This window comes from Netta rufina (assembly GCF_964035555.1).
Source record: "Netta rufina genome assembly, chromosome: 3".
NCBI lineage: Eukaryota > Metazoa > Chordata > Aves > Anseriformes > Anatidae > Netta > Netta rufina.
In genome coordinates this window covers 121,146,252-121,173,794 of record NC_140125.1, presented here as the reverse complement: position 1 = coordinate 121,173,794, position 27,543 = coordinate 121,146,252, and the positions used below count along the sequence as shown (strand labels likewise).

General features: G+C 41.5%; 1 protein-coding gene across 3 annotated transcripts in view; it reads right to left on the bottom strand.

Annotated features, from left to right (window-relative positions):
* DTNB (dystrobrevin beta) overlaps window positions 1-27,543 on the bottom strand; it is a 192,626-nt gene that overhangs the window by 127,288 nt on the left and 37,795 nt on the right. For all 3 annotated transcript variants that reach the window (XM_084285383.1, XM_084285381.1, XM_084285382.1), the window contains 3 exons: window positions 24,121-24,226; window positions 12,381-12,547; window positions 4,510-4,634 (listed from right to left, as the gene is read on the bottom strand). In XM_084285383.1, the coding sequence (XP_084141509.1) occupies window positions 4,510-4,634; window positions 12,381-12,547; window positions 24,121-24,226 (398 nt within the window). The remainder of the gene's footprint in view (window positions 1-4,509; window positions 4,635-12,380; window positions 12,548-24,120; window positions 24,227-27,543) is intronic.

Below are 27,543 nucleotides of genomic sequence, written 5' to 3'. Positions count from 1 at the left end.
CTGGTCAGTGTCTTTTGGATAAGCTTATCTGCTAAAGCTCCCTGGGATTATTTTTCATTTCCCTAGGATGGGTATTTTTAGAAATACCAAATAATTCCTCCATGTGTTATACTACCATTACTTGAGCTACCTGAGTGTTTGAACATAAGGCTATGCATCCTCCAATATCCACTCCCAGTCCTTTTATCATTTTCATTGACCTTTTTCACCCCCTCGGCCTCCCAGCACCCACCCTGACCATGGGTACTGTCACTGCCAAGTTTTCTGACACAGATCATGCCACCACCGAACAGCAAGGGTGAAGTCTCCTCCTCGCACTCATATCATAGTAGCCTCCTTGGCTATAAAATTGCCCCGAAAGTGCACATTCAGGCAACTACATGCCACAATCTCCAAAATTCTGGGAGTCATTCTTCCCTGTATACCATCCTTTTAATCCTCATCATTCCTCCAAGGGTTTTCTAATTTACCTACCCAGCCTACCAGCAGTGATTTTGCATTTTTCCTCCTGGCCATTCAAACAACCCTTACCAGCACAGAGGCCAGGTCCCTGCAGAACTCCACGTGAAAGCCCGCCCTGTGCAGCGGTTTCTTTTTCAGTTATATTGAGGACACCTAGCCAAACATTGCTTTCAATCTGCTGTATGCCTGCTACATTGAGGATTCCTTTCTAAATTATGCAGCGCTCATAGTAAATGCATTATTTCAACAGTATCACTTTATTAATCAAAATTAATCTAATCAAAAACTAGAAGCTGAGTCTGACTACACCGAATTGACAAAAGCCTGTGTGTGCTGATGGGCATGAGTTACCTTCTTATTTACTGATCAACAAAACAGCTTATCTGCTGCTCAATGATTGTATTCACCATCAAAGTCAAGCTGGTAAACCGAACATGTCAGAGATTGCCCTGATTGACTTCACTCAAGAAGTAACACGTGTTTTCCTCCAGCGCTCTGGGAACTTTCCAACTGCTCCAAGACATGGCAACAACCAGCAGCAAGCAGCCAAATTAAGAAATTTTCCACCTCTTTCGGAATGCAGTTTGGGCTGAAAATGTAGAAGGTGCAATTCCACATCCTTTTGAATTACCTCTGACAGATGGCTGAGACCATCAGCATATTGCACAATTGCTGCCTTCTCACCAGCCAAACCACCATCTGAAAACTATTTTCTGTAACTTCAACCATTACGACTGAACAATTTATCATTTATTATTTAAATGCAACAGCAGGCCAATATCATTCTTAACGGCTTTTATTGTTTATACTAATAATGTATGGCCATTTCTCTTTCCCCTTTGTAATCCTTTTTTTCAAACCCACCTTCTACACAGCAGAACTCCCAGTTTCCATTCTTTGCTCGCAATCTTTGCCTTTTCTCATCCCCTTCAGCTGTATAAATGGTTTTTGCTCCCCTTCCAAGTCTTTTTTGCCTGGGGTCACTTGGCCAAGTATTCTTAAACAGCTCCTAGTTATTAATATTTTTATGTTCACATTATTTACTCAGCTGACATTGATTTCAGCTTTGCAAGACAGACTCTCCTAAAGCACTGCTAGATGCTGCTGTGTACCTCATTTACATGCAACAAATGTAATCAGGTCACGATCACTTACACCTAAATAATGACTCATTGTAGCCCTGAGCAATTCCTCTTTTGAAGTTGAATTCTCTAGGACAGAATCTCCACCAGATATGTCCTTTTTCATGCTTAAAAAGTGTTACCTCTATTTTCAAGAAATTCCAGCTTATATAGAAAACCTCAAAGGTGGTACTCTTAAAAAAATATATATATATTTTATTTTTATGTTCATTTTAAGCAGAGAATCATTTTGTTTTCCTGTGATTTAGCAGTTGACACAAATACCACATGCCATCTACTTGCACTGCTCTTACATCAGACCATTACTGTGCTCTCGCCGTGCCTGAATCAGGCAGCGGTCCCCAGTGCTTGGTCCCTCGGGCACCCCTCCTGTGTTAAAGCTGGCAGCGGGCAGCAGATGTCCCCGAGCTGGGACACGGTCCCAGCCCCTGCAGAAGGTGTCACGCACTGTGCCCACCCAGCTGCAAGCCCCACACACCCTCCAAGCCCCTGCTGCACCCCCCAGCAGCTTTCTCCATCACCTTTATATATACTAAAAAATTGTGAAAGTATTGCATTGTACACTCCCTATTGTCTCTTGTGAATGCCAATCATCATCAGCTTGGAAGCAGCACAGAAAACCCACACAGAAAAACGTGAATGGATTCATGATGCTTCATGATTTGAGAAAATTTTAAGCACAAAATGATTTTCCTATAAGGCTGAGCAGCACCTCACTACAGAAAATCCAGATTTAAAGCTAAGCGGCTCGAACTCCACAACACCTCCCAACCAAGGCATGGAGCTCGCTCTGGTACAGCCTTGTCCCCAGGGATCCACTGAGCCCTGCATTTAGGAGAACACAGCACTGCAGCTTGGAACTGGACAGCTGCAAAATGGACCTTTTTTTTTTAAAAAATATATGATTGCAAGCTCACAGAGAAAATCAGAACAGCAATATTCTGTTACGTCAAATCCAGCTCCACTCACTGCAAAGGACTAAATAAAGTATAAAAGTTGGGAAGAATTCAGTGATGCAAGAATGGGAGAAAGCAATCACACAGCTAAGCAGAAACTGGTAAATGCTGCTTTTTAAGGAGCTTAGCATTGCAACAACTTGTTCACATCATGTTATGGGTCTTCTACGCTTGTTACAGAAGAAAGCCACACGAAAGTTTTACCACACTACGATAAGCTTTACTACTCTCACCTTTCCAGTATTTTTGGCAAGCTAGCCTCCACTGTTTTCTTGCTGACAGTCTCAGCTGTTAAAAGGAGTGTCTGAAACAGCCAAAATCATACGGCATTAAGAAAGGTCGAAGGAGCACATCCTAATACTGAACTTTCAGTGGTTATAAGACATTCAGACTTGAGCACTTTGGTTTTCCATTCAGATATTGTGACAACAGGGAAACCACTCAAGAACAATCTAATATTTATGAGAACTAAAAGAGCATTGGCTCCACTTACTCTCAGAACTGCAAATTACTGAACACTCACGAAAATGCAAGTCCTCCATTTTACATAAATTATTTCCTGGGCAGCACCAGCAGCAGCGTGGGCAGCAGGACGAGGGAGAGGATTGTCCCCCTCTGCTCTGCTCTCATGAGACCCCACCTGGAGCCCTGCGCTCAGCTCTGGGGCCTCCAGCACCAGAAGGACACAGAAGTATTAGAAGGACTCCAGAGGAGGCCACAGAGATGATCGAGGGGCTGGAGCACCTCTCCTGCAGACAGGCTGAGGGAGTTGGGGTTGTTCAGCCTGGAGAAGAGAAGGCTCTGGGGAGACCTCACAGCAGCCTGTCAGTGCCTAAAGGGGGCTGCAGGAGAGCTGGGAAGGGACTCAGTGTCAGGGAGTGCGGTCATGGAACAAGGGCGAATGGCTTTAAACTAATTAGGGTAGGTTTAGATTATATATAAGGAGGAAATTCTTTATTGTGAGTGTGGTGAGGCCCTGGCACAAGCTGCCCCGAGGAGCTGGGGGTGCCCCATCCCTGGAGGTGCCCAAGGCCAGGCTGGATGGGGCTGGGGGCAGGGGACATGCCCATGGCAGGGGGTTGGAACTGGGTGGGTTTTGAGGTCCCTTCCAACCCAAACCATTCTGGGATTCTATCCCTTCCTTTTGCTACTCTTTCCCCGCTCTTCTCTGTAGCACGTGCTTATACTTAGCTAGATGAGAAGACAGACTTTTTTTCAAGACTGTAGGACATTAAAATAGATCTATCTGGATGCTTACTTTACTAAAAATAAAAAGTGCCAGAATTTGATGATTTTCTCCAGTTTTACTTTTCAGGAGAAAACTGGCAAACGAGGGAAGCAGACTGATTTCAAGTTGGTTCAAACCAACACCAGTACAACGCTGTTTTGTTAAGATCTTTCCATCTGTTTGGCAATAAGGTTAGAATGAAAGGCTAGCACCAATACCACTGAGCATAAAAACATAGCAAGCCTCTCGGTGAGATAAATAAAGTCAATGGTCCCACAGTAAGAAGTTAAAACCCCCTAATATTAACCATAATTAAATATGGCCTCTACCTAACATTGTTTTTTTATATACCTTTTTAACCTACAACAAATGGATCGGACTACTTTATCAATGGGGAGATGTGTAAAAGGTAAAGTCATTTAGTACTTTGCAAATACTAATAAATGTGAGTGGAATATACAGAATACACAGTCAGGCTTTAGTCTAAATATACATAAACTTATTCTGTATCAATTTTTAGTTAACAAGATACTCTTAACAAAACAGTATGTTTGAAATATATTTTTTTTCAGACAAACATGTAAACATTTATGGCATTGCAACTTTATAACACTGAATTAAGGCCTCTTTCCTGCTAGCCAGTTCCAAAGTCAAACACAACCACAGAGACCTTGTTTCATATCGCTGATGAAGTGAAAGGTAGATTAAAGTGGATACTCACACTATATGTGCAAGATCAAGTGGCTTTTCTGGCTGCTCGGGAAATATAGGACGAGGCGGTTCTCTGCTTGGTACGCAACCAAGCGATTTACTAATTGCATGGCTCAGCTTCTTTGCAGGCGATTTCTGTTTTTGAAAAGAATGACAAAAGTGAGTTGACTATTACAAAGAGCAGTGTAATATGTGCAATCAGATGACAAAAATGTAAAAAAAAAAAAAAAAAAGCATAGAGTTCAAAACAATTTACATTATAACGTACTAAGAAATTAGTAAAGAAACTACACAGATAAGCAAGTTGGTTTTCTTAGTTGGTGTTTTTTTTGGTGTTGTAATACTGGAAAATGAAAGTAGTTTAACAAAAGTATGTAACTTTGAGAAATAAACCAATTGTCTGGTGTTTCTGTCAGGAACTGACATCCAGCGAAGCAATTTCTTACACTCTCTGATAAGGTCTTCTGAACACAGGTGTTGTATTTTGAGGGGAGGGCAAGGGAAGAAAAAAGGTGGTACAGAAGCAGGTAAATGACCTGGATGCACAGCCTTACTGATTGTCAGCACCGTGTTTCATTTCCAATCTACTAGAATCAATTGAAATTTGGAGCTATGCCTTCTCCTTCCTGTCCTTTGCTAAAGTAATTGTTTTTGAAAGACACCTTCCAATTTTTTGTTCATTATAGGCAAAGCCAAGGTGAAACGCAAAGAGATGAACAACCAGTTTATTTTCTTTTGCAGTTCACTTGATGTGTTAACTCACGTCACAAGAGGACCAACTACTCTGGGACCAGCTGAGGAAGACACAGACTGGCAGCAAGTGTTGCCAAACACACAGAAAAATGGCTTGGGTCATGCATTTAAAATGGTAAGTCCAATGTTGACTTAAAAAATTATGTCGTAAAATGTTATTACTTCCAACAAGCTCACCACGATGTGGGAGGCCAGGAGATGCTTTTATCAGAGCTCAGAAGTAACCTGGCAGTACCGTGCTTCAGACCAGGCTCAGGAACAGCCCATGTACATGCAACAGGGTGGCTGACTGCTCCTCCCTGTCACTGCCTGCTGTTCCAAAGTGGAATTTGGACCAGTTCTGAATGCACATGTAAATTACAATTCAATTTAACATTCATTTAAATAGGAGGCAAGGCTACCCAGAACGAGAGTAACACGTTCTCTTGCAGTTATTATAAGAGAGTAACTAACAATCCCTAACAATGAATTAAACGATCAATAATTACCAACCAGTGAGCCTCTTCAACTCCGGGCCTCCTGGCTTTAGCAATACAAAACAGGCAATAAAGGCTTGTTTGAGCAGAGAACCTATGCGTGAGGAAGTTGTGGATTTACACTTCGTAGTTGATTGGGATGTGTTTTAAGTAAAATAGTAATATCAATCAAAAAACAATGAAAAAGGATAAAAAACTCCTTTCAAATTAGAAGACAAGAGCTGGATGCCTCTGAGATTAGGATATTATATATTATACTATATCCTAATACATTAGGATACCTGGTTGTTTATTGAAGGTTTATTACCTCCATCAATTATCTTACAATTCACAGGCAATGCTAACCGAGAACTCCAACTCCAAGCTGCCTCTTGGAATTCATGATGGATGCTTTCTTGGAAAAAAAAAAAAAATCACTCATGATAACATTGTTCCTTGGAGTACATGTCAGTGAAGACTCGATTGGTAGCTGCAGTGGGCTTCCAGTGCATCTCTCTGCTCACACTGCTTCACAACACATACTCCGGCCTGCTTCTCATACTAAGGGGTTAATTCAGAAATTTACCCAATTATTCCATCTTTTGCAGCCTAATTCTTTTCAGATTCTGGAATTTTTATTCACCAGCCCACAGACCCGACCCGAGAAGCAGCAGGATGCACGCTGAAGGCCACGGAGTGCAAGCCACCCCACAACCTTCAGACACCAGGGGACAGGGGTAATTCAATTGTCCTGATCCATCTCGCTGCCTCTTGCAGGCAGGCTCTCCCTGTCCAGGCAGTGCCGCACAAATCTCCCAATGTGCACCCAAATTCTTATTGCCTCTCATCAGGAAGGGCTTCAGCAAGAAGGATGCCGAGATAATTAACTGCTCCAGGTGAAAGTCTCCTGGAGGGAGCTCTGTAAAGCTGCGTTCAGAAGCACTTCAGCTTGCTAATTCACTAAGTAGACAGTGCTAAAAAAGACTTGCTAATAGGGTTTCATGTGTTGAGGAAACCTGGTAGATAGCAATCAACAGATTGCAAATACAGTTGAAGTGCACGGTGCTCTCACCATGGAAGGTACAGATGATCATCAGCCTTTAATTACTTTGAAAGCCGACAAAAAAAAATCACAATCCGATCTTTCTATTATTTCCTACTAAACCCACAGCAAAAATTCAAATTATGCACTATTAATTTTGTTATCAAATAAATGTGATGATACCAAAAGTAAAGTTCTGTTTTTTTCCTAAATGTCAACATTCTTCATGTTCAAATTTTCCACGTACATTTATGTCCAAATTTGTTCCCCACTTCTCGTCCATTTCCTACTTCACTCGTTACTGTGTTTATCTTTTGGTTTCTGCACAGACCATCCATTATCACAGTGCCTTTTCTGTGACCTCTTCTTCGCAGTATTTCAGGCTATTTTAAAAGCGTTTTTCCATTGTGGTAACAAACACCATACCCTACTGTGCTAGCCCACCATTTATATTGTCAAACAAACACAATGCTGTCTAGAATGCAGTCATATCGAGCCACTGCCGCAGCTTCACTTTCTGAAAATTACAGAGGGAAGATAATTTCTATTGATCCCAACTTCTGGATAATGCTTCTCAGTGCAGCTGAGAGTGAAAAGAGCACGGCAGGCTGAATGAGCTGAATGAGCACACTGTTGCCTGGGCAAGTATGCCTCTCATGGGTACTTGGCTGCCCTGAAAAATCACACACACACGCCTCAACTAGCTGACTTCTACTTCAGAAATATCTAATAAAAACTACCTCCCGCATCGCTGTCACCGGTCCTAACCTTCTGTCTGATGTCTTGTCTGATGTCTCCCACAGGCATCTTGCACCCTGCAGGGGGGATGCCCTACCCTTCCAACAGCCCTGCAGTAACAGAACCCTCAGCCACCACTAACACCACCAGAGAAAACTTCCCCAAATAACACCACCCACTTGCCCATCACTATGACCACCATTTATTTATCTATTTATTTATGTTTACCAACTTCCTCCCCAGCTGTTTACCTTGTTTCTTCTTGGCTTTAATCTCTATTTGTAAATAGCTGAGGGCAAACTATGTTTTATGAATTTTTTGTAACTTCCCAACGCATCAGGATCGCAGTCAGCCGGGAACCTGGACCTGCTACTACGAAATCACCAGTGATATCTGGGTTTCACACGTTCTAGAATCCAATTTACCATCTTAATTTATCTTCAGAGTTAGATGGAAAAACAGTCTGGTGCCTTTAGTTTCTAACACTTTCAACCACTTAACATTTCCTTCTAGTAGAGAAGTATCCGCAGTCAGCAGCCAACGTCCTGCTCCACGCTCAGCTCCATCCACACCTCTCCTGGGAGCTGCCAGCACCGCAATCCGTTTTGTTTTGCTTTCTAAATGGGCACGGTGCATGACTCACCAGGATTTGCACTGCTGTGGGCATTGTCTGTCTGATGGTAAGTGCAGCTGATGATCCAAAAAAAGGCAGGCACGTCAATGAAATAAGTGCTCTTCATCTGGACGGAACATCTCAGTGGATGAGTCACCTCAGCAACCTTCCTGGCCCCCTGTATTCATGGTTTTGGTTTTCTTCCAAGCTGTTAAGTCATACAGCAACTTTCCTTCCCTTCTCACTGATCACCTAATTGCTGAGGCATCCAAGACATGCTCCTTCTCTGCATTATTCCACAAGGTTTATGAGAGAAGCTATTGGTTTGATCCCACCAATCTGCCAGAAGTGCTTTGCTGCTTTCAGTACATCTGCACAGAGTAACTGCAACACTTCCTCATGCAGAATTCCCGCTTTCCCGCACAACAAATCTTCTTAAAATTTATTTTTTTTTTTCAAAATTCCTTCCTTAGTAAACCCTCAACCTTTTACATCTGTAGACTTATCAGCGGAGGATACTTACCTTGTTCCCCAAGTCTACCAGTAAATATTTTAAACATTTTTTTCTGCTTCATCATGCACAGAATAATTAATTTTGTTTTAAAAAATAATAATAATTACCAACAGTTACCATAAATATTTAAGGAATCTACGAAGCTTTTAAACAGTTATAATTCAGTGTCTGGTTAAATGACATCCCAGTGGATCCTCTTTTTGAAATGGTTAAGATTTACATTTTGGGGTTTCCTGCCCTTTGAACACCTATAGAATTCGCTGTCAGAGGTGGACTACTGAACTATGTACAAATCAGTTACCAGTTCCAGAATTGTTCCTGTAACACTGCTTCTACCACAACTTTCTAGATAATAGATGTTAATAAATTTGAATAAATCAACTCAAGAAGAAAGCAAGAGCTGGATAGATCAGGTGAATATTACAGAAGTCTTCTTTCTCTAGGCACAGCACTAGCTGGTATGCATGTTTTCTGCACTTACTACAGTGGTAAGTCCAAAACTGCATTCCTCAGCGGTGCTAAATTTATAATTATCAGTCATTAAATACAGTTTGCATGATCAAAATAGCATTTACCTACCAGCAAGCATACCTGGATTCTCCAGCTTCCAGAGAAAGCTCAAAAAAAAAGTTTTAAAACAAAACAAACAAAAAAAAACCTACAACTTCCTCAGAGGCTGGAATGCTTGCTCTCTTTTGTAACATACAAGGTTGAAGGAAACTCTGCTCTGTGCTGTACACTCTTTAAAAAATTTAAAAAGTTAAAATGCTTTTCCTCTTACCCACTGAACCACTCTGCCCCTGGCACTCACCCTCAGTTAGAACCAAATGCCCAAACACCCAAGGTTTGGCTATTTGTATCTGGTACATCAGTTGAGGACTGTCCCAGATCCTACATTTTTATTTAATAAGCAGACATCTTCCCGTCCAACTGAGTTATAAATTAAAAAAATGTATGAACAAAACCTAACATACGCAGCAATGCCTGCATAAGTATGCACAAGCCTGTAAGTACGAGTTATTCTCAGCACTAGAAGTCAGCTACCTGCTCCCTGGGATGCAGAAGGCAGTGTCAGCACATTGCTGCTCTGCGCAGGCTCGGGCACAGCTCTGCAGCAGCTTGCTGCTGCCGGGGATTCAGCTCCATGCCCTGGGAGGTTGCGGAAATGCTGGGAAGGGACCTCCTGTGAAAGCACAGCAAGTGCTGAGCATCGGTGTTCTTACTCAGGCTTAGCCACAACTGGCCTGCGTCCTCTGGGTCACCTCGAACGAGACAAGCAGGTTTGAGGCACGCACATCAAATGCAAATGGACTGGCCACTTTCTGCTGGGAAAACTGTTAGTGATGATAACACTGAAAAAATGTGTTAAATGTTCCAAAGATAGCAAAGTTACCAGTAGATGCAACTGCACATTTTAAATGTTTAAACCCACTGCATCTCTCCTGTGCATTGCCAGATCATTTTCATTCCGCCACGGGCTGCAGATCCTGTCTTTGTCCACCTGCCTGCTAAAGGCTACACCCATTAAAAAATAACACTTCCGTCATAAAATCAAAAAGCTGGGAAGTATAAAATACACCACCAAAAGTTGTCTTTCTACCGTGTTCTCATTACCTATGTGCCCTTTCTTTATAAATCATGTCCACCTCTACCACAAGGGTCTAGTAAATGACTGTTACAAAGGCCTCAGGAATTTATTTCAGGCAATAAACACTGAATTTGAAACATGGTTAGCAAGATCTCTTGCTTGAAGACAAAGATTCCAAAGGTATGTTTTGGGGTTTTTGCTCTCTCCTCCTCTGCCCCCCAGCACAGGCTGGGCAACCCAATTCCCCCCTGACCCTGCAAGTCCAGCACCGTGTCCCTGCTCGGCTCGTGTCTAGGGGAACGAATAAAAACGTGCTTGAGATGTTTTATGACTTTAAGATAGTCTAAGTGGGAAATTAAATGAATCAGAAATGTAAGAGAGCAATTCTGAGAACAAAATCTTATTAACAGCTACTTACAGTATTGCTCGCCTGTAGCTTGGCAGATAAAAGGGCCTGTCTTTTGTTCTACATTCGATTAGTGCCCACTGTAATGCCTTCCCAACGGAAGTCAGATGTTATCACTATAGAAACATCTGAACCTTTGCTTGCTTTATTGATAGCTCTTCCAAAACCACTCAGTGAAGGGTGTTTATAACTAAGAAATACACCATTATTTATAGGAAGAAGACTGCTTTACTTCAACTGTCGTTGAAACTACAGCCACCAAACCTTACACCCTGCTGTAACTTGGCCATTTCAACATTCACCTGGAATTTAGGGATGTCAGATGACTACTTATATTTAGCAGCCTAAACAAGATGCAAACAGAATGAACAATGGCCAACCGAACAACTTGATTGCCAGATCTGCTGCACATATATAACTTTCAGTGATCAGTGTTTTGGAAAGTGTTGGAAGTATTCCTCCTCCTCAAAAATGGCCCCAACTAACAGTGTGTTCATTCAGCAAAACACTTTCATTAAACAAATGGTTTCTACCAGAATTTCTGTTTATATGCTACGTAATTTAGCATATCCAAAAATTAAAGTCATTTTAGAGTTTCAGGAAAAAGGACCTCATGAAAATACTTGTTATTAACGCTTATTCTTGATTTCAGGGCTCCAAAGCTCTGAAAATGTACCACAGAAGTCTGAACTAGATCTTGCTGGACTGAGAACCTACAAAAAATATGTAAATATGTATGTACGTACTTATATGTATTACTGTATCAGCAAACCAGGTAATTCCTTCTGATCTGGTCAGCAGGTCACTCAAAATATTGTTGTTGAGCAAATGCATATATAGGTATGTATTAAAAAAAAAAAAAAAAAAAGACTGGATTTATATTCTTCAGGCAATGACAGTCTACTAGCAGTTCAACTAGCAGTTCAGATAAGATGTTTCAGAAGATATAAAGTTCTGGAACCTACACAACTTTTAAAAAGGACAATATTTAAGTATGAATTTTCCTGTCTTCTCCTTCCAATTACTGACCAGTACTTAGCCTCCTTTTCTAAATTAAACAGTCATGTTATAATGATTCTTGCTCATGGAGATAATTACTAATTATAATCCAACCATCATTTGAACTTCTCTTTGAATAAGTAAAAAACCCTGGACTGTTACAACAAAATTAATATATATATATATTAATCTAGAATTGTCATTTATTTCTTCAGATGTGATTAACAAATAGTCTTCTATCTAAATGTTATTTCTCATATGATTTTCTTAAGATTTTTTAGTTAAGAGTTTTTAATGTGTATATTTACAATTATCAGGAGAGTGACAACAACAGACATCTCTTTTAAAGAAATACTGTGTTTAAAGATGACACTTGGGTAAAGGTCCTTCCTCAGCACATTTGTGCTAATTATTTAGCCTTTCTGGGGAAGAAAAGTATTGCAACCTCTATGTATCATTAAGCTAGAAAAGAGGAAAATGTAATGAAAGTAGGACTGTGATGAAGAGGGGAAGAAAACAATGTGTTAGGACCTTGAAAAGGACTTGTATGCTTTAAACACCACTGAATACAATGACCACCATCTATAAATGAGTAACATTATTTATAACAGAAATAATGCAGTTTACTTACTTATACCCTTTGACTATTTGAAAACCTTGAAACTATTTGAAAAAAGTCCAGTTGTGCAGTTCTATTATAAGAACAACTTTAACTTCCAGAATATATTAGTACAGCAGTGGTTATGTCAGCATGACAAATAAACGTGAATTACCCAAGAGGAATGCTCCTTCATCTGATGCTGGTTGCTGTGAGGACCATTGGCATGGCCACGCCAAAAACAGTTTTGACAGAGCTGGTAGTTGTGGCACTGCTGGCATCGGTACCGGAAACCCATCATGCTCTCACACCGGCAATATGAACATTCCACGGGATGGAAGACTTGGTGGAGATGAGGAAGGAAGAAGAAAAAGAAAAAGAAGTAAACCTTAAGAAAATTTCAACCATCAGATTTCACTGGAACTCAGAAAAAAAGAACCAACACAACACCAAGGTTTTTATTCACTAAACCAATTTCTTATGCTAATCAGGTCATGGATTCTGAGACTAGAGGAGATTATTTTGGCACAATTAACCATAAATCTAAGTTAATGATAATATATCAGTACCATCTTGTACATTCAGTATTTCTTCTACAGCTTTCTCCCTCTTTGGATATGCTTAGACCTGGAAAATTCCATGCAAGTTCAACAACATAAAAGAACATGAGTAGAAAGGGAAAGCAAAAAAGTCATATTCACAAAGGTTTATTTCTGTCTAAGGGATCACTTTGCCCTCGAGTCAGCTGAGAGCATTTCCCACACAAAAGGCAAATTCAGGCCACCACAAGCTTCTGCTCTGAATCCCCTCTCACTGAGGAAATTCCCTCGCTCTGCACTGGCTGTGAGCTCCACCTCCTGTACCACCATAGCCTAAGCTGAAGAAATCCCCAACAAACCTCTAAATCGGGACACCTCAAGAACACAAAAGTTAAATTAGGTATGATATACAGAGTCACCAACACTATCAGACTGAACAAAAAAAGAGAAGAGATGGCTTCTTCCTCCCTGCCCCCTTTTTTTTAATCCACAAACCAATGATCACAGGCTTCCTCCATTTACTAGAGAAGTCTTAGGTCAGAATAAACAAAAGAGGAATATAAGAATGACGTAAGGGAGATAACTTAATATGTCAAGCACAACTTCAAAGCTGAGGCACAGAAAACAGAACGGCAGAATGAAGGTGAAGGTGAATCACAGAAGCAAGTAGTTCAGCATCGCCATGGGGCAAGAGCCTAAGTAGTTACAGGTGGGTAGAAATAACTGCTATGGAGATGACGACAGAAAAAAAGAGCAGCCTGCTAGCCAGTCAGCTGAAATTCTTGGATGAGTCTCTTGAAAGCTACTTCAAGATGTAAGAGGGATAACTGAGAAGAGCCTGAAAGTTTGATCTACGATAACAGCTACGACTAGCTGATCCAGCTGAGACTTGGTGTGATACTGCACAGGGCAATCAAGTTAATGGACAGAGGTACAGCTCCTGCAGAAACCACAGAATCAGAGAATGGTTTGCATTGGGAGGGAGCTTTAAAAATTGTCTGCTTCCAGTCCCCTGCCATGAGCAGGGACTGCTTCTGCTACATCAGGAAAGTCTGGGCATCAAGAGTGGATGCGTGTGCCCTAATTGCTGAAAACCATTGGGTAACAATTAAAGGAAAGGCAACTTCAGCATTAACTTGGTCAGCAATGGCACAAGCCAACACGATCAGGTGGATGATGCTTTATTGTAGCACACAGAAACACTGTGAAAAGAAAACGATGGGATCATGATAGGCAATTTCAATGATACAAACGTCCCTTGGGAATGGAAGTTCAGGTAGAAGAACTGATGACCATGTTTTTAATCCAAAGGTAGAGCTGTAGATTTATTTCAAACAGTAGAAACAGAGCAATTTCCTGAATTTTAGCAAGTGGAGAAGAGAGACCATGACTTCAGCACAATAGGTTTCAGTAAATTCATATGAGAATTAGTAGGCACACTACAAGATGAAGAAATTCAATGGGAAAAGTGAGTTAGACTTGTCAGTTCCTGAAAGAAATGATGCTAAAGAAACAAGCATAAATTATCTTTGGACACAGGAAAGAGTAGACTGTAATAAAAGAACAACTTCACTAAAATATGATCTCCTCAATAACCTAAAATTCAAAAGGAAGCCTACAGAAGTGGTAACAGGGACAAATTGTTAACGAGGGTTAAAAGAATAATACAAATATTCAGAGACAAAACCAGGAAAAAAAGAATGAGGAAAAATCTAACAAAGGGATTTTAAATGGACATAACAAGAATTGCAATTATCATCCTTAAAAGGAACTGAAATTATACATATGTAACTGCTGACCTCCCGTGTTATCTTAACTTGTAGAATACATACTGGAACAAACACTAAAGCAAATTACTGGAAGCACCTGAAGAACAACAGAGAAATGAGCCATGAACACTTACCACATCAACTTAGTGTCCTTCTATGACAGAGTAATTGACCTTGAAAATAGGAAACAAGCACCAAACGTCATCAACTTCTTATTTTGTTTGAATAATTTACTTACAACATTGGTCTCCCTATTTGCATAACAGAAGGAAATAGATGAAAGGACTTTAACTGGGATGTGAATCTCACTGGAAAAGACCAGAAAGCAGTTAATTGCCAAAATGGTAAGATCTAATGAGCAGGATTCTAAAGGGCTTTATTCCAGGTCAAGTACTGGTCAATTTTCATAAACATACTGAATGATTGTCAGAAGTGCTCAGTTTGGGCCATCACATTTCAATGAAGATGTGGGTTAACTAGATGTACAAGAGAAGGCAATAAAATGGCCTGAACAAGATCTAGGAGACAGCTCAGCTAGGAGCAGGCTGTGAGGTACAAGCATGCAAGAGGTACTTACAAAATAGCAATACATTCTCCAGAGCCAGTGGCCAAAACCCAGGTAGTTAAGGGTTTAAACTGCAATCAGAAAAAAATCATGCGAGAATATCAGGAAAAACTTTCTCACCCTAAGACTCTTCAACACTGATCTCAAACCAGCTTCTGGTCCACACAGGTGGCGAAACTTTGAAGATTTTAAGAAGCAAAAAGGTAAATCTCTCTAGAATGTTTGCATACTTTGGAAAGGGAAATGGATAACATTCCCAAAGCTGTTTCTGTACTCACTCTGTGCCCATGCCCCAAACCCCTCTGCCTGTGGCAGGGTTTCTGCCTCCTGCGAGGCGAGAGCTGCCTGAACAAAGGCCGATACACTGGCACCAGCCGACTGCAGCAAGTTCTGCCACCTCTCTGTGTCACTTCATCTCATCTTCCTGTTCAAAAAGGCTTGCCTTACCTTCTCTGACACCATGCATGTAGAAGAAATTGCTATTGATGAAGAAGGGACAGAAGTACTACGGAGTCCCGAACCAAAGAATCAAAAACCTGAAACCGGTGTGCCTAAGGAAAGCAGTAATAGCAATCTGGTGAAGTAAACACGAGGCAAAGTAACAGCAGTGACAGCAATTATGTGTACTGCGAGAAGCAAGCCCCCAAAAACCATGAGTAAAGAGAAAATTGGAACAGTCGGCATCAGATTATTGGATCATGGACAAGGTGCCTGGCCACAGGGATAGAAAGTAAAGAAGTGCACTTTCTGTGTTTGTTTTTTTCCTCCTGAAAGTGCCATGCTGTAGCCATGGATAGGAACTAAATAAATGAGGTGGAACTGGATGCTTCTTCCCAGCTGTCCTCCTGCTGCCCTCCCTTCCTAGGCTACTGCCAGATGGCATGGCATGACCAGATGTGGATGCTGCTCTCCTTTCCTATCTTTTGCTCATTTCTGAACGCCAATAAAACATGATGTTGCAAACATTATTCCCCTTCTCTCCTGTTCAGATCGCTGCCCATGCTTCCATCCACATAAATCCACCTGCACTGAGGTCGCCGTGCAGAGGTGCACTGACGGCGTTGCTCACACCACTGACCTGCCTAACTCCAGGTCGTACTTGAACCACCATGAGCCCCCTGCCTATGGACTGCAAGACCTCATGTCCAAACCCATTTTTCCTCTCTCCTTCCTGCCTCTGAAATGCTTGTTCTCATCATAACTGCTTGTGCTTTCTTTTCTCTGTCTCAGTGAACATTTTTGCTGTTGACACCTTCTCTTATGAAGGTGCCTCCACTCCAAGCTCCCTGCCACATATGGGAGTGGGAGTTGTAAGCTTCTTTCCACTCTTTGCTGCTTCCAAGACTTCAGTCATTCCCTTTCCTGGTTGCCAGTACTCCAGATTCAAACTTCCTACTGGGTCTTTCATGACAGAGACAACCTGCTCCTTCCCTCCTCCTCCAGCAGACCAGTTCCCCATGGAAAGGGCAGGAAGGACGGGGGAGGCCAGGAGCTTGAGGCAGGACCATGAAACCCAGTTCTTCCCTGTGGCTTTTCCTCCCTTTCCTGATGCCTGATCATGTCTGTGTTCTGCAAGTTTTTGGTTTCCCTCATTTTTCTTAGCTGGTACGGTCGGTGGCTGGCCTCTGCCTGCAGGACACGTCCTGGGACCTCCTGTGTCCCCTGACCCACCCCAGCACCAGCTCTGCTCAGGCTCCTCCACTGCCCCGAAAGAAAGCTCGGCACCAAACTCACCCACCACAGCTGGGTCCTCTCCTCCTTCCAACTCTGCCAGCCTCCAAAATTCTTCTCCTGTAAGCAATCTCTAACTCTCAGCTGCAGCCTATTTTTGCCATCAATATTCAGTCCTGCAATCATCAATCCTCAAGTCGGTATTCAAATCTCTTTTCATTCCCATTTCTTCTCTGATCAGGACATATTAAATTCTTCCAAATTTAATATGGAAGAACCCGATGTGACCTTTCTTCTCCTCTTCTTCCCTCCTGTATCTCAGATATTTCTCATTTGCTCTCTTCTACAGATCTCTAATTTATTTGAGATTCTTCTTGTGCTTTCTTGTGAGTTACCTGACACTCTTTGGAGACGTGCCTTTTTTTTTCCTTTTTTCCTTCCTTCTCTTTCTGTGGTCTGTTCCCCTGACACTCCAACATCAAAATATATGCAATATTTAGGTTTCCAGATTCTAAGGACACAAAAATTTGTCCCTATTTCCTTCTCTACCTCCAGGTTCCTTTCATCACTAAGCTTGCTGCATGCACTCACTGTGATGTCCTCCCCCTGCCTCTCTCATTTCCACAGAGGCCACTCCAGGCAAAATCCCTCTTATTACTTCCCACCCAAAATGGGAGCTGCTACTCCACCACCAATCTTTGAGCTGCAAACCCCAAATCCTTGTCTTGAAATCTCCGTGTATTCACTCCCACCTCTGTGTATTCATCTTTCTTCTTCTGTTTTCATTGCTTACCCCAAAACCAGTCTTTGCTCTTTCTGAACAGTGCCTTTCCCATAGGGACATACAATAAGGCCTTCCAAAATACAATAGTCATGTACATGTTAGATTACTAAAATGAAATAACAAAGAAGTTTCAGAGAGAAAAAGGGGATCCATATTTTGGATATGTTATTTCAAATCACCATAATTTTAAAGACACATGAAACAAGTCCGATAGATGCAGGACTGAAGACTGGTCTGGAACTGGGAAGCACAGCAAAGTTGTCTGCGTACACGAGAGTATTTCCACAGCAAGAAGGGTATCAGGAACAAAATGTAGATAGAAATAAGGAGGAGAAAAGAACAGAGCCTTTATTAAACTGCGTAGGAGTAATTTCCAAAGACTAGCAGTTAAAGGAAAATGAAAATATGACAATTGTAAAATACGAGAAAAAAATCAAAGAGGAGATAATAAAAGTAGAAAGCTAAAGCAGGATGCAGATGAAATAATTCAATATTTTTATATTAAAATGTTTCAGAGAAGACCTGGAAAAACGCGTTGTTCAAAAACTCTGGCTAAGACAGAATTAATGTTGAAGGAGAAATGCTTTGAAGAACTTGCCATGACTATAAATACAAACTTTTATTTAAACATCTGTCTTTATACTACTCTTTTTCATGTGGTACTAATAGCTACATCTGTAAACAAGACATACTGCTACAAGATTTTGCCTTGTCCTAGTGGACACAGGCCAGGAATATTGATGTGTGCATCCAAACTTCTAATAGCTATTGCTCCCATGTAAAGCACTTACCAACGACACTGTTAGCCACGTGATAAAAATGCACCTACTGAATTGAGCCATATCTACCCCAAAAGGCCCATGACTCCAAACTCTGCACTTCCGATAAAACTGTATGTAGTATCAGCACGAAAATCGTGTCTAATATGTAATGTAGAAGCCAAGCTCCAAGTTCCAACTCTGAGTTTTATATTTTTCCATGGAAATGATTAAGATGAGTGGGAAGAGAAGTCTTCCAGCAGATTAACATCCTGGTCTACCTCAATGGAGAGAGGCCTGCTCAGGGGGCAGTTTAGAGCAGGAATCCTTACCTTGCTGAACAAGGAACCTGACCTCCTTGGTCTAAATCAAGGATTGTGAATACACCCAAACTCCTTGGCCCCGCACTCTGCTGCTGTGGATCAATTTTCCTGTGCAATGACGAATTCCCACGATACAGTAGGTGCATAAACAACATCAAAATCAAATGCAAAGCACCTGCCAAGACACTTTCTGACAAGTAACCAGGTACGCACAAACGTATCCTCCACGGAATGGATGCAAGAGGGGGAAAGGCATGTAAAGAGAGGACAAGGCACTCTAAGGTTTTGGGAGGACGGGGAGGCTGTTTGGTTGTGTGTTTTTTTTTTTTTTTTTTGGTTTGTTTGTTCTCCTCCCCTCCTGAGCCTTATAAAACTAGCAAAATTAGCTGGGAAATTCTAGTCTGAATGTGAGTTATAAGAGGAATCATAAAAAAAATCTCAAGCTTTGCCAAGTCTTTAAATAAAACCTAATCTCTGGGCCTAAACACATCCTGCTCCACTCACTGCTGCAGAGCCTCACTTTTCATCCCGGGACCTACAGACCCTGCAGATCGAAGAGGCTCCTTGCCTGGGCTCAGCAGCTCACGATGAACCGCAGCAGTTTAGCACGTGCCATGCAGCAGCCTAGGTCAGAGAACATTTTGAAGCAATCTACATCCCATGGGAAAGACTAGGGACCAGCAAAAGACAAGAGACTGAAAAGCATTACGGAATTTTTATCCAGGAAAGAAATGATGGGCTTTCAAATCCCAGCCTGCTCCCAGCGGGACACAATCCAGGCGTGCAGTGAGATGTGAGCCCTGACCAGGGCACGGGCACACGCTGCCAGGCTACTCTCTACAAAGGCTGCTGAGCACCTTCCTCTGCTCTGCAGAAATGCTACACAGAACGACTGACTTACACTACCGAGCTACCACAGGCATGAGTTAACACAGCAGGGCAGCATGGATTGAAGCATCCTTGCAGGAGCTCCTTCTGGAAGCGTGCTCCCCACGTTCCTCACTAGTACGTGCAGCAACGCTGTGCCTCTCCAAGGAGGATCGGTCTTAATTATAACGAAGCCGATGGCAGCTTGCAGCTTCCTTTTCCTTTCTTTAAAGCAGCCATCTGGAGAACTGAAATAGTTCACAACGGGTCTTTAAGGAACAGGGTTCGCAGTCGGAATAGTTCCTCAATGACGGCTTACAGCTCGGGCAGTGCAGGAAATCACCTGTCACTGCTGCAGGAGATAGCAGTGCTGTGTTTCCCTTCCTAAGCCTCTTGTTCACCTGCTGACAAACCCGTGGCAATGCAGGCTTCTGCAAAAACGTCCAGATCCTCTGAAGCACAAACAGAAAACATTTCGGCTCCAAAATAATCAGAAAAACATTGTCGCGTAATCACAATAAGGAAATAAGGGAGGGGAGGTTCTCTGCGGGTGACAAGACAACAGAGCAGCAAATGAGACTAAAATGAAAGCATGAAATCCTCATTGGAATTCCTTTACTACTGCTAGGATGTTTCTGAGGGGTTGAGTGGGACATCTGTAAACTTATATTACTTTTCTTAAATTCACAGCAGGCTGGGGAAGCATAGAAAGAAAAAAAAAATTAAAGGTGCAAAAGATTGAGGCAGTTCTGCTGCGGGAAAGGAGTCACAGAACCATGGAAGCTGCTGCTGTGCTTGACCAAAAGCAGAGGAATGGAAAGGCAGCACACAGAAACACTGGCCTCCCATCTGGAAGTGTGGAGGGAAAGAAAGGGAGAGGAGCCACACATCAGACACAACACCAGGAGGTGGCAGAGCTCTGCAAGAACCAAGTGGGACCTCGGTCACCCTGCGCTCACCCTCCTCAGGGAAAATAATACTGTTACAGGGAAGTTTCGGGATGATTCGTATACTTCAACATCGCTGTCAAAACATGACCATATCTGGCATATTTTCCTAGGAAATCACCTTGCTCCCTTCAGAAGATGTGAAAAAAAAGGGAAAAAAATGGCATAATCACTGCAATTTTTATGGATTTTCTAGCTTTTTTGTTGTTTTTTTCTCTTCCTAAAAGGAAGCTGAAAATTGATTCCACTGCTAGACTCTATCTTTCCTTGTGAAAAGTAAGACTAAATGATCTACCCAAGGTAAGGCTGCTTAGCGACTGCTAAACACAAACTGTGTCAAGCACACAGAAGAGCAGCAATTCTCAATCCCATTCAGAAATCATTTTCAGCTTCTGGGAAGGCCAAACTTTTATCTGTCAGAGAAGGCAGCCAGAACTTGAGTTATAATACCTGACTGAAGAACAACCTGATGAAGTAAAAAAATAAAAAATGAAAAAAGTTATGGAACATTCTCAAATTTGGAAGTCCTAAACAGGAACTGTGTTCTCCGCGCGCACACGTACATTTGTTTTTCTGAACTGCTGTACTTCAGGTAAGATCCAGTCCTCACCCTGGAGAGACTACGAGATAGCAAAGTATATCTACAAATGTTAATATACGCTTAAGATTCCACAAACGGCAAATTTAAAAGCTGAATATTCTTTTCAGTATTTTCCTCTTTAGGAATGGAAGAGGAAAAAGAACATAGCCTGAAGACTTCTTCCACTCGCATTTACAAAGGATCCTTTTTCTACAAGAGCAAAACTAAACGGATTAGAAGGCCTGCACGAAAGCATGCTGTTATTATGATGCATTAGCATGCAAATTGAGATGATGGCTCTCCAAAATAATGCACTGGCCTATTTATTTAGAACAGTTTCAAAGCAGTCAAAGGAATTCGTCTGATGCATTGAGAGAGAAGTTTTTTTCCCCTTACCTGTAGATGTTATTTCTCCAGTAAAACAAGCTCACCTCACAGCTTAATTGCCTTTTACTTATAGCAGAGCTGAAAAGACCACGAAGGAAATTGCAGAATATTTTCTTAAGGCTGTCAACTGAGGTGTTCAGGTGCTTCTGAAGGAACTCGGCAGTGATTGCCACGGTAATTAATGAGAATGTTTACAAACTGTGAAGGAGACAGACGTCGGGCTAGGAAGCAGCAGCACTGACAAGGTGTAATCGTGAGAAAACTAACTTGTAGTGGAAATCAACAATTCTAGAACAAGACTACTGATCAGGTCATATGAGGAAACACGTTCAAGGCTGCAGTAGTAAAGAGACGAACTTAAAGGATGGATGTTTAAGTATGAGTCCATTTTATCAGAGACACATCACTTAAGGATCGGAGATGGAAGATGAGAAGGCTACTACCTAAACGAAGGACTTCAGGGAAGTATTTAACAGGATTTTCTTTGTAATCATACCTAGAATCACAAAATTAACAAATAGCTGGGGCCAGAAGGCACCTGTGGAAATCTGCTCGAAGAGGGGTCAGCTGGAGCAGGCTTCTCAGGCCATCGTCCATGGGTCTCCATGGATGGAGTCTCCACAGCCTGGGCAACCTGATGCGGTATTTTAACACACTTATGTCAAATTTTTTTATTTTTACTTATTTTTAAGTTTAAACAGAATTTCCTGTATTTCAGTTTGTGCTCATTGCCTCCTGTCCTGCCACTGGATACCACTGAGAAGAGCACAGCTGTCGTTACTGTTCCTCACCAGTTCTTTACACATGCTGATAAGATCCCTCTGAGCTTTCTCAGAGGGCAGGACCAGGAGGTGTCAGAGAACAGAGGAATACAGACACTAATCTCCAAGGATGACACCGTTCTTCCCAGTTATTCCTTCCAGGTACTTTCAAGAAAAAAGATCGGACTACTGGATTATCTCCAGATCTTTCCACCATTTCACCTGTGTCCAGACACTGCAGTTGGACTAGCTGATCTTTGAAGGTCCCTTCCAGGTGAACTATTCTATTGTTTTTAAACATTTTATCCTTTCCTAAGCTCGGTGCAATTCTACCCTGACCTGTTTTCATATCAGCTTGTTTAATGCCTGTTTCCTTACCATATTTATTCCACTCTGTGTGCTTCACTTGAAGTACAAATTTGTAAGGATAAGAGGATAAAGAAAAAAAAGCAAACAGTGGCTGCTGCCCTTCTGTTAATGCAGTACCACAGACTACCTAAAATTTTATCAAAATAAACCATCTCAACTCTTCCAAAAGTTTTCTCATAAGATCTATTTCCATGAAATTACTCCCCTCAAAATCTTTTAAAGATCGCCCTTTTTTTTTTTTTTTAATTAGGCCCACAATTGTCAGAAAATGTTTGTAAATATACAGAGCAACTGGGAAATTCAACTTCTCTTCTGACATAATAAAGAAATAAAAAGCCCATTGAGCATCACAGCTCTGTTCTTATCCAGTGCTGTACAAATGTAGAATAAAACCACAACCAGATATGCTTTGCAAGCGGATCAAGAAAAGACAAGAAAACAAATGCCAAAAGAGAGAGTATCAAAATCAGAGCAATACTGAACCACATCACAGAAATAAATGTCAAGAAACAGAGAACTGAATATAAATCCTGAAGATTTGGCCAGAGAAAGACTACCCAAGTTTTAAAGCTGTGCTTGTTAACAGCTGGGCAAAACCAAGAGTGTATTTATCTACCTGTGTCTTAAAAGGAGGAAATCTGCACACCTGGAGATGCCTATAAAAGAATACTGCTAAAGAAGAGGTAACAACTAGTAGGACAGAGCTGTTAAGGGATGACAACATGATTTTGCTGTGGGGAAGGAAACAAAAGACGTTTAGTTTATGGGTGAAAAAAAATGTGTTTTCCTAGAATTCACATATCAAACACCATATGCTCTGTACAAACATACAATAAATGCAGTGTATCACCTTTCTGGCCACTAAAAAAAAAAAAAAAAGGATTTGATAGCTTGCACAGAAGAACAAACTTTGGCAGGGAGCTTTTTAGCTTCCATGAGCTCCACAAAGCCCTCCTAAACCACCACTCTTTCGCACTGTTGATTTCAGTTTTCCATACCTTACCGTTCCTTAAATGCATTCCATAGGCAATAAAACCAGGATTTTTTAGCTACAAAAAATCTGTAACTGAGCAGAACTGAACATTCACCTCCCATAGTAAAAAAAAATAAAATAAAATAAAATACTGAAGTGACTCATGTCCTCAAATGCTACTCAAGACAGACATTTGAATGGGTACCAAAATCTTTGGAAGTTAGCACTTGAAAGCATCTGTTGAAGCGTAGCCCAAGTGAAGGTATTTTGTTTTGCTTTTTAAGTTTCAGAATAGATGCGAGCATTGAGAGAATATTGTTTTTCTGTTTCTTTTTTTCATCTTTCACTACTAATGATGCTAGAACCCTAACTTAAACAATACCAATAACCAATCTTGTTCTGTATTCCTATTGACTTCATAAATAATCAGTCCTCCTCCTGGAAGCGTGAAACTCTTGTCACTCCAAGAAAAGTCTGAGCCTAAATGCTCTGGGACTAGGACAGTTACAGTGGGAACGATGAAAGCTTTAGGTGCTTCTCACTGCGGAAGGACAGCATATTTACACACTTTGAACAGAACCTCTGCTCTGACCAGATGTTTGGAACAAAACGTTCTATTTACCATTTTCAACATGGGCAAGTCTGTGCATGAGAGGCAGCCACACAAGGCACTGAGGAGGCGGATCAGCCATCAATGTGTCTAAAAACATGTTTAGCATGATCTTTTTCTGCAAAGAAAAAAGAAAGACAACTTAAGAAAAAATTCAATTTCAATTAAAAATTACAATACCAAAAGCTCTTTCAGCCTTAAAATCTCTCTACTGTTCAGCTTCTGTATCCCAGTAATCTATCCTACACTATAAAGATAAAAATCACAACTTTTTTCTCAGTGAGTTTCAATCTACATTAGGCAAACGGTAACACCACAAAGAAAGTATTGGTACAGACACAATATAATCACACAAAAATAAAAGATAAGCAGACAAACAGAGAATTCCAAGAAACGGAGGACCAGCCAGTCGGGATTAGTTCCAGACGTGCAGTTAAAGAATCCTCTTTTGAAGAGAGATACAATAAATGTGAGAGGAGGTTATTTAACAATGTAGAAAATGGCACTTCAAACATACAGGCAGCACTGAAAAAAGCAGACACTTAAAAAAAAAAAAAAAGAAGCAACTACAACTAATATTCACACATTATCCACATAGTAAATGATTTTTTTTTAAAAAGACAAAATACGAAAAAGAGGCAAGGGGAGAATTGGGCTAAGATTTAAAAAATATAACTTAAAATAAAAATAAATCATATGGAGAGGAAAATCACGTGTTTTAAGAGTAGTATTTTCTAAACTCAAGTGAGCAAGAGCAAATTTCTGCTGCAAATATAAACAGATGGAGATAACGTGTTAAAAAAAAAACAGCTAAGAATATTATGGATACAAAGAAAGACTGCATTGGCTTTCACAAGCAGGAAGGCAGAGGATTAAGAATTTCTCATAGGCAGCAGACCAGCTGGTCAGATCACGCTTTCTTCTCACCTTAGCATATGGCAGTGCTACTTCAAAAAGGATCCGTACCAGGGAGGGTAAAGCAGAGCTGGAGGAAAAGCCAGGTTGGTTTTCCAGGAGCTCTGAAACTAACTGCAGCTATCACTTGCAGCTTTCATGCCAAAAATTACAGGGGTAAAGAGGCAATTTATATTTAAGGAGAAAAGTTATATTTAATATATATGTATTTACATATATTTTATTTTGGTAAAGATAAGTTTTATATTTAAGTGTCAATATTTTTGCGATTAGTGGCAAATACACAGATCTTCTGTTCCTGAAGCTAACTCCTTTGGGAGGCGAAGAAACCCAACCTGTTTCAATAAATGTACGTCTCAGCAAGACCAGGATGTGCTCTACGTGTGCTGAAAGCCTTCTGGTGGGAGAGCCACAGTGTTTAACTGGAACTAACTGCGGTGTGAGGGTCAGATCATGAAGTTCTGCTCACCCAACGAGGAGCCACTGATGATGATACGTGGTCTGGGACTGATGTGAGATGGCACATTTCCAGTCCTAACACACTCACCTGGCTGCTTATTTACATAGGTGCTGTACAACATTGCAATACTCCTCCAAGGCTCCTGATTCTGCTTTCACCTCTCATGTTTCATGTATGACAGCATATGAAACATTTTCTGGCTGCAACCTTTTGCCAGAGCTCTCAAAAGGAATGCTGCAGCACCTGGCCCTACCAACACGGGCTGTGATCCCTTTGGGTTTGACACACTGCTTACAGCAAGTATGGAGAATGCAGGCAGAAGTTCTGGATCATCACATCTGAACTAAATCAAAGTTGAAAGACGCGTTTGGGGTTTACTGCACTAGCAGGAGAATGGCAGAGAATGTCTTTCCTAACATCTAGTCTGAACCTCCCTGGGCACAGCTTTGAGCCATTCCCACGTGTACCGTCACTAAATATCACAGAGAAATCAGGTTATTTACCAGAAATCACAGTTCGAGACACACATTATGCATCTGTCCACTCACACCACGTGCTAGCACTTCTGTCCCGAGACGACTTTGTTTTAACACGACCTGCAGGGACCACACTGCTATGTGGCATTTGCAGGCTACATAAATGCCACAGTTGCCCCCTTGTCAACAAGAGAATTCATCGTGGCTACAAGGGTTATGACGAGGAAAGACCAGGCAGGATAGGAATGCTCACGCATAGTACTATAATTTCAAAAGAATGCTACTTTTTGGTTAAAGTAAAAAAAAAAAAATAATGTTTGCATCCCAGAAGAGGAGCAGGTTCTTCTCCCTGCTGTGGGTCACTCCAAGTAACACACATTTTCTGGAGGCAAGACTCAGGATCCTTTGGGCAGACGTAGGATATGCACTGCCACGTTAGAACCCAAAGCCAGCAGGAGAGCTTCGTTGTGCTGTAAAGGGCTCCCTGGGGCAAAAACGGCTGTGAAACCTCGTGGGTTGTTAGCCTGAGATGCCACTGCCACGTCGTTCACAAGAGGGCAGCAGGGACACAGGCTTTGGGTTTGTACAGCGATAACAGGACGTGTTGCAACCCGAAAAGAAGCACGCAGCATTACCACCACTGCATTACCCTGCCTGGGTGCAGGCATTCTTGGTAAGGACACAGCTGACAGCAAAGCAAGCAGCACTCTCCTCCTCCCGAAAATTAGGAATGCAGAGAAGGAGCCTAAATAACAGCTTTTCTCGGAGCTAGTCTAACATTTCCCGCTGGGTTCAGAACCTAACCAGAGTGCAAACACAAAAACATCACTCAGACACCATTTGTGATTCAAAAACTGTCAAATAATCTGCCAACAGGTTCCCAGCTCCAAGAACACAAACTGAAAATTAGCAAATGTGAAAGCAGTCGTGAGGGTCAAATGCCTCCCAGCAGAACGAACACATTTCCACACTGCTATTTTCTGTAATCACCTGCTGATGCTCCAAACTATTGTAATAATTTTTCTCTCCTTTTTTTTTTTCTTTTTTTTTCTTTCTTTTTAAATCTTGCTGTTAGCACCTACTTGTCTTAACGGCTCTGCTGTCTCAAATCTCCTTGCAGGTGGGAGCAGTGACAAGTTATACCAATGCTACTCTTGTATTTAGAACCCCTGAGCCAACACAAAGATATGTGATTTTTTAACTCTGCAGTGAACAAAACAAGTCCACAGAATCACAAAATGGTTTGAGTTGGAAGGGACCTCAAAGTCCCCCAGTTCCAACCCCCTGCCATGGGCAGGATGCCACCCACCAGATCAGGTTGCTCAGGGCCTCACCCAGCCTGGCCTTGAACACCTCCAGGGATGGGGCACCCACAGCTTCTCTGGGCAACCTGTGAAGTTCCACCAGTGCAAGCAAGCAGCTGTGTTAGACCCCACCTGTACCTTTGACTGTCCTGCATCTTGTGCTCCCTCTGCAACTCCATCAGGCTGTGCTTATACCATCCCTATACACAAGACCTATGTTTAACAGATAAAAATAGGATATATCTATCCTGCAGTCTGGTTAAAGTGAGTAATAAGATCT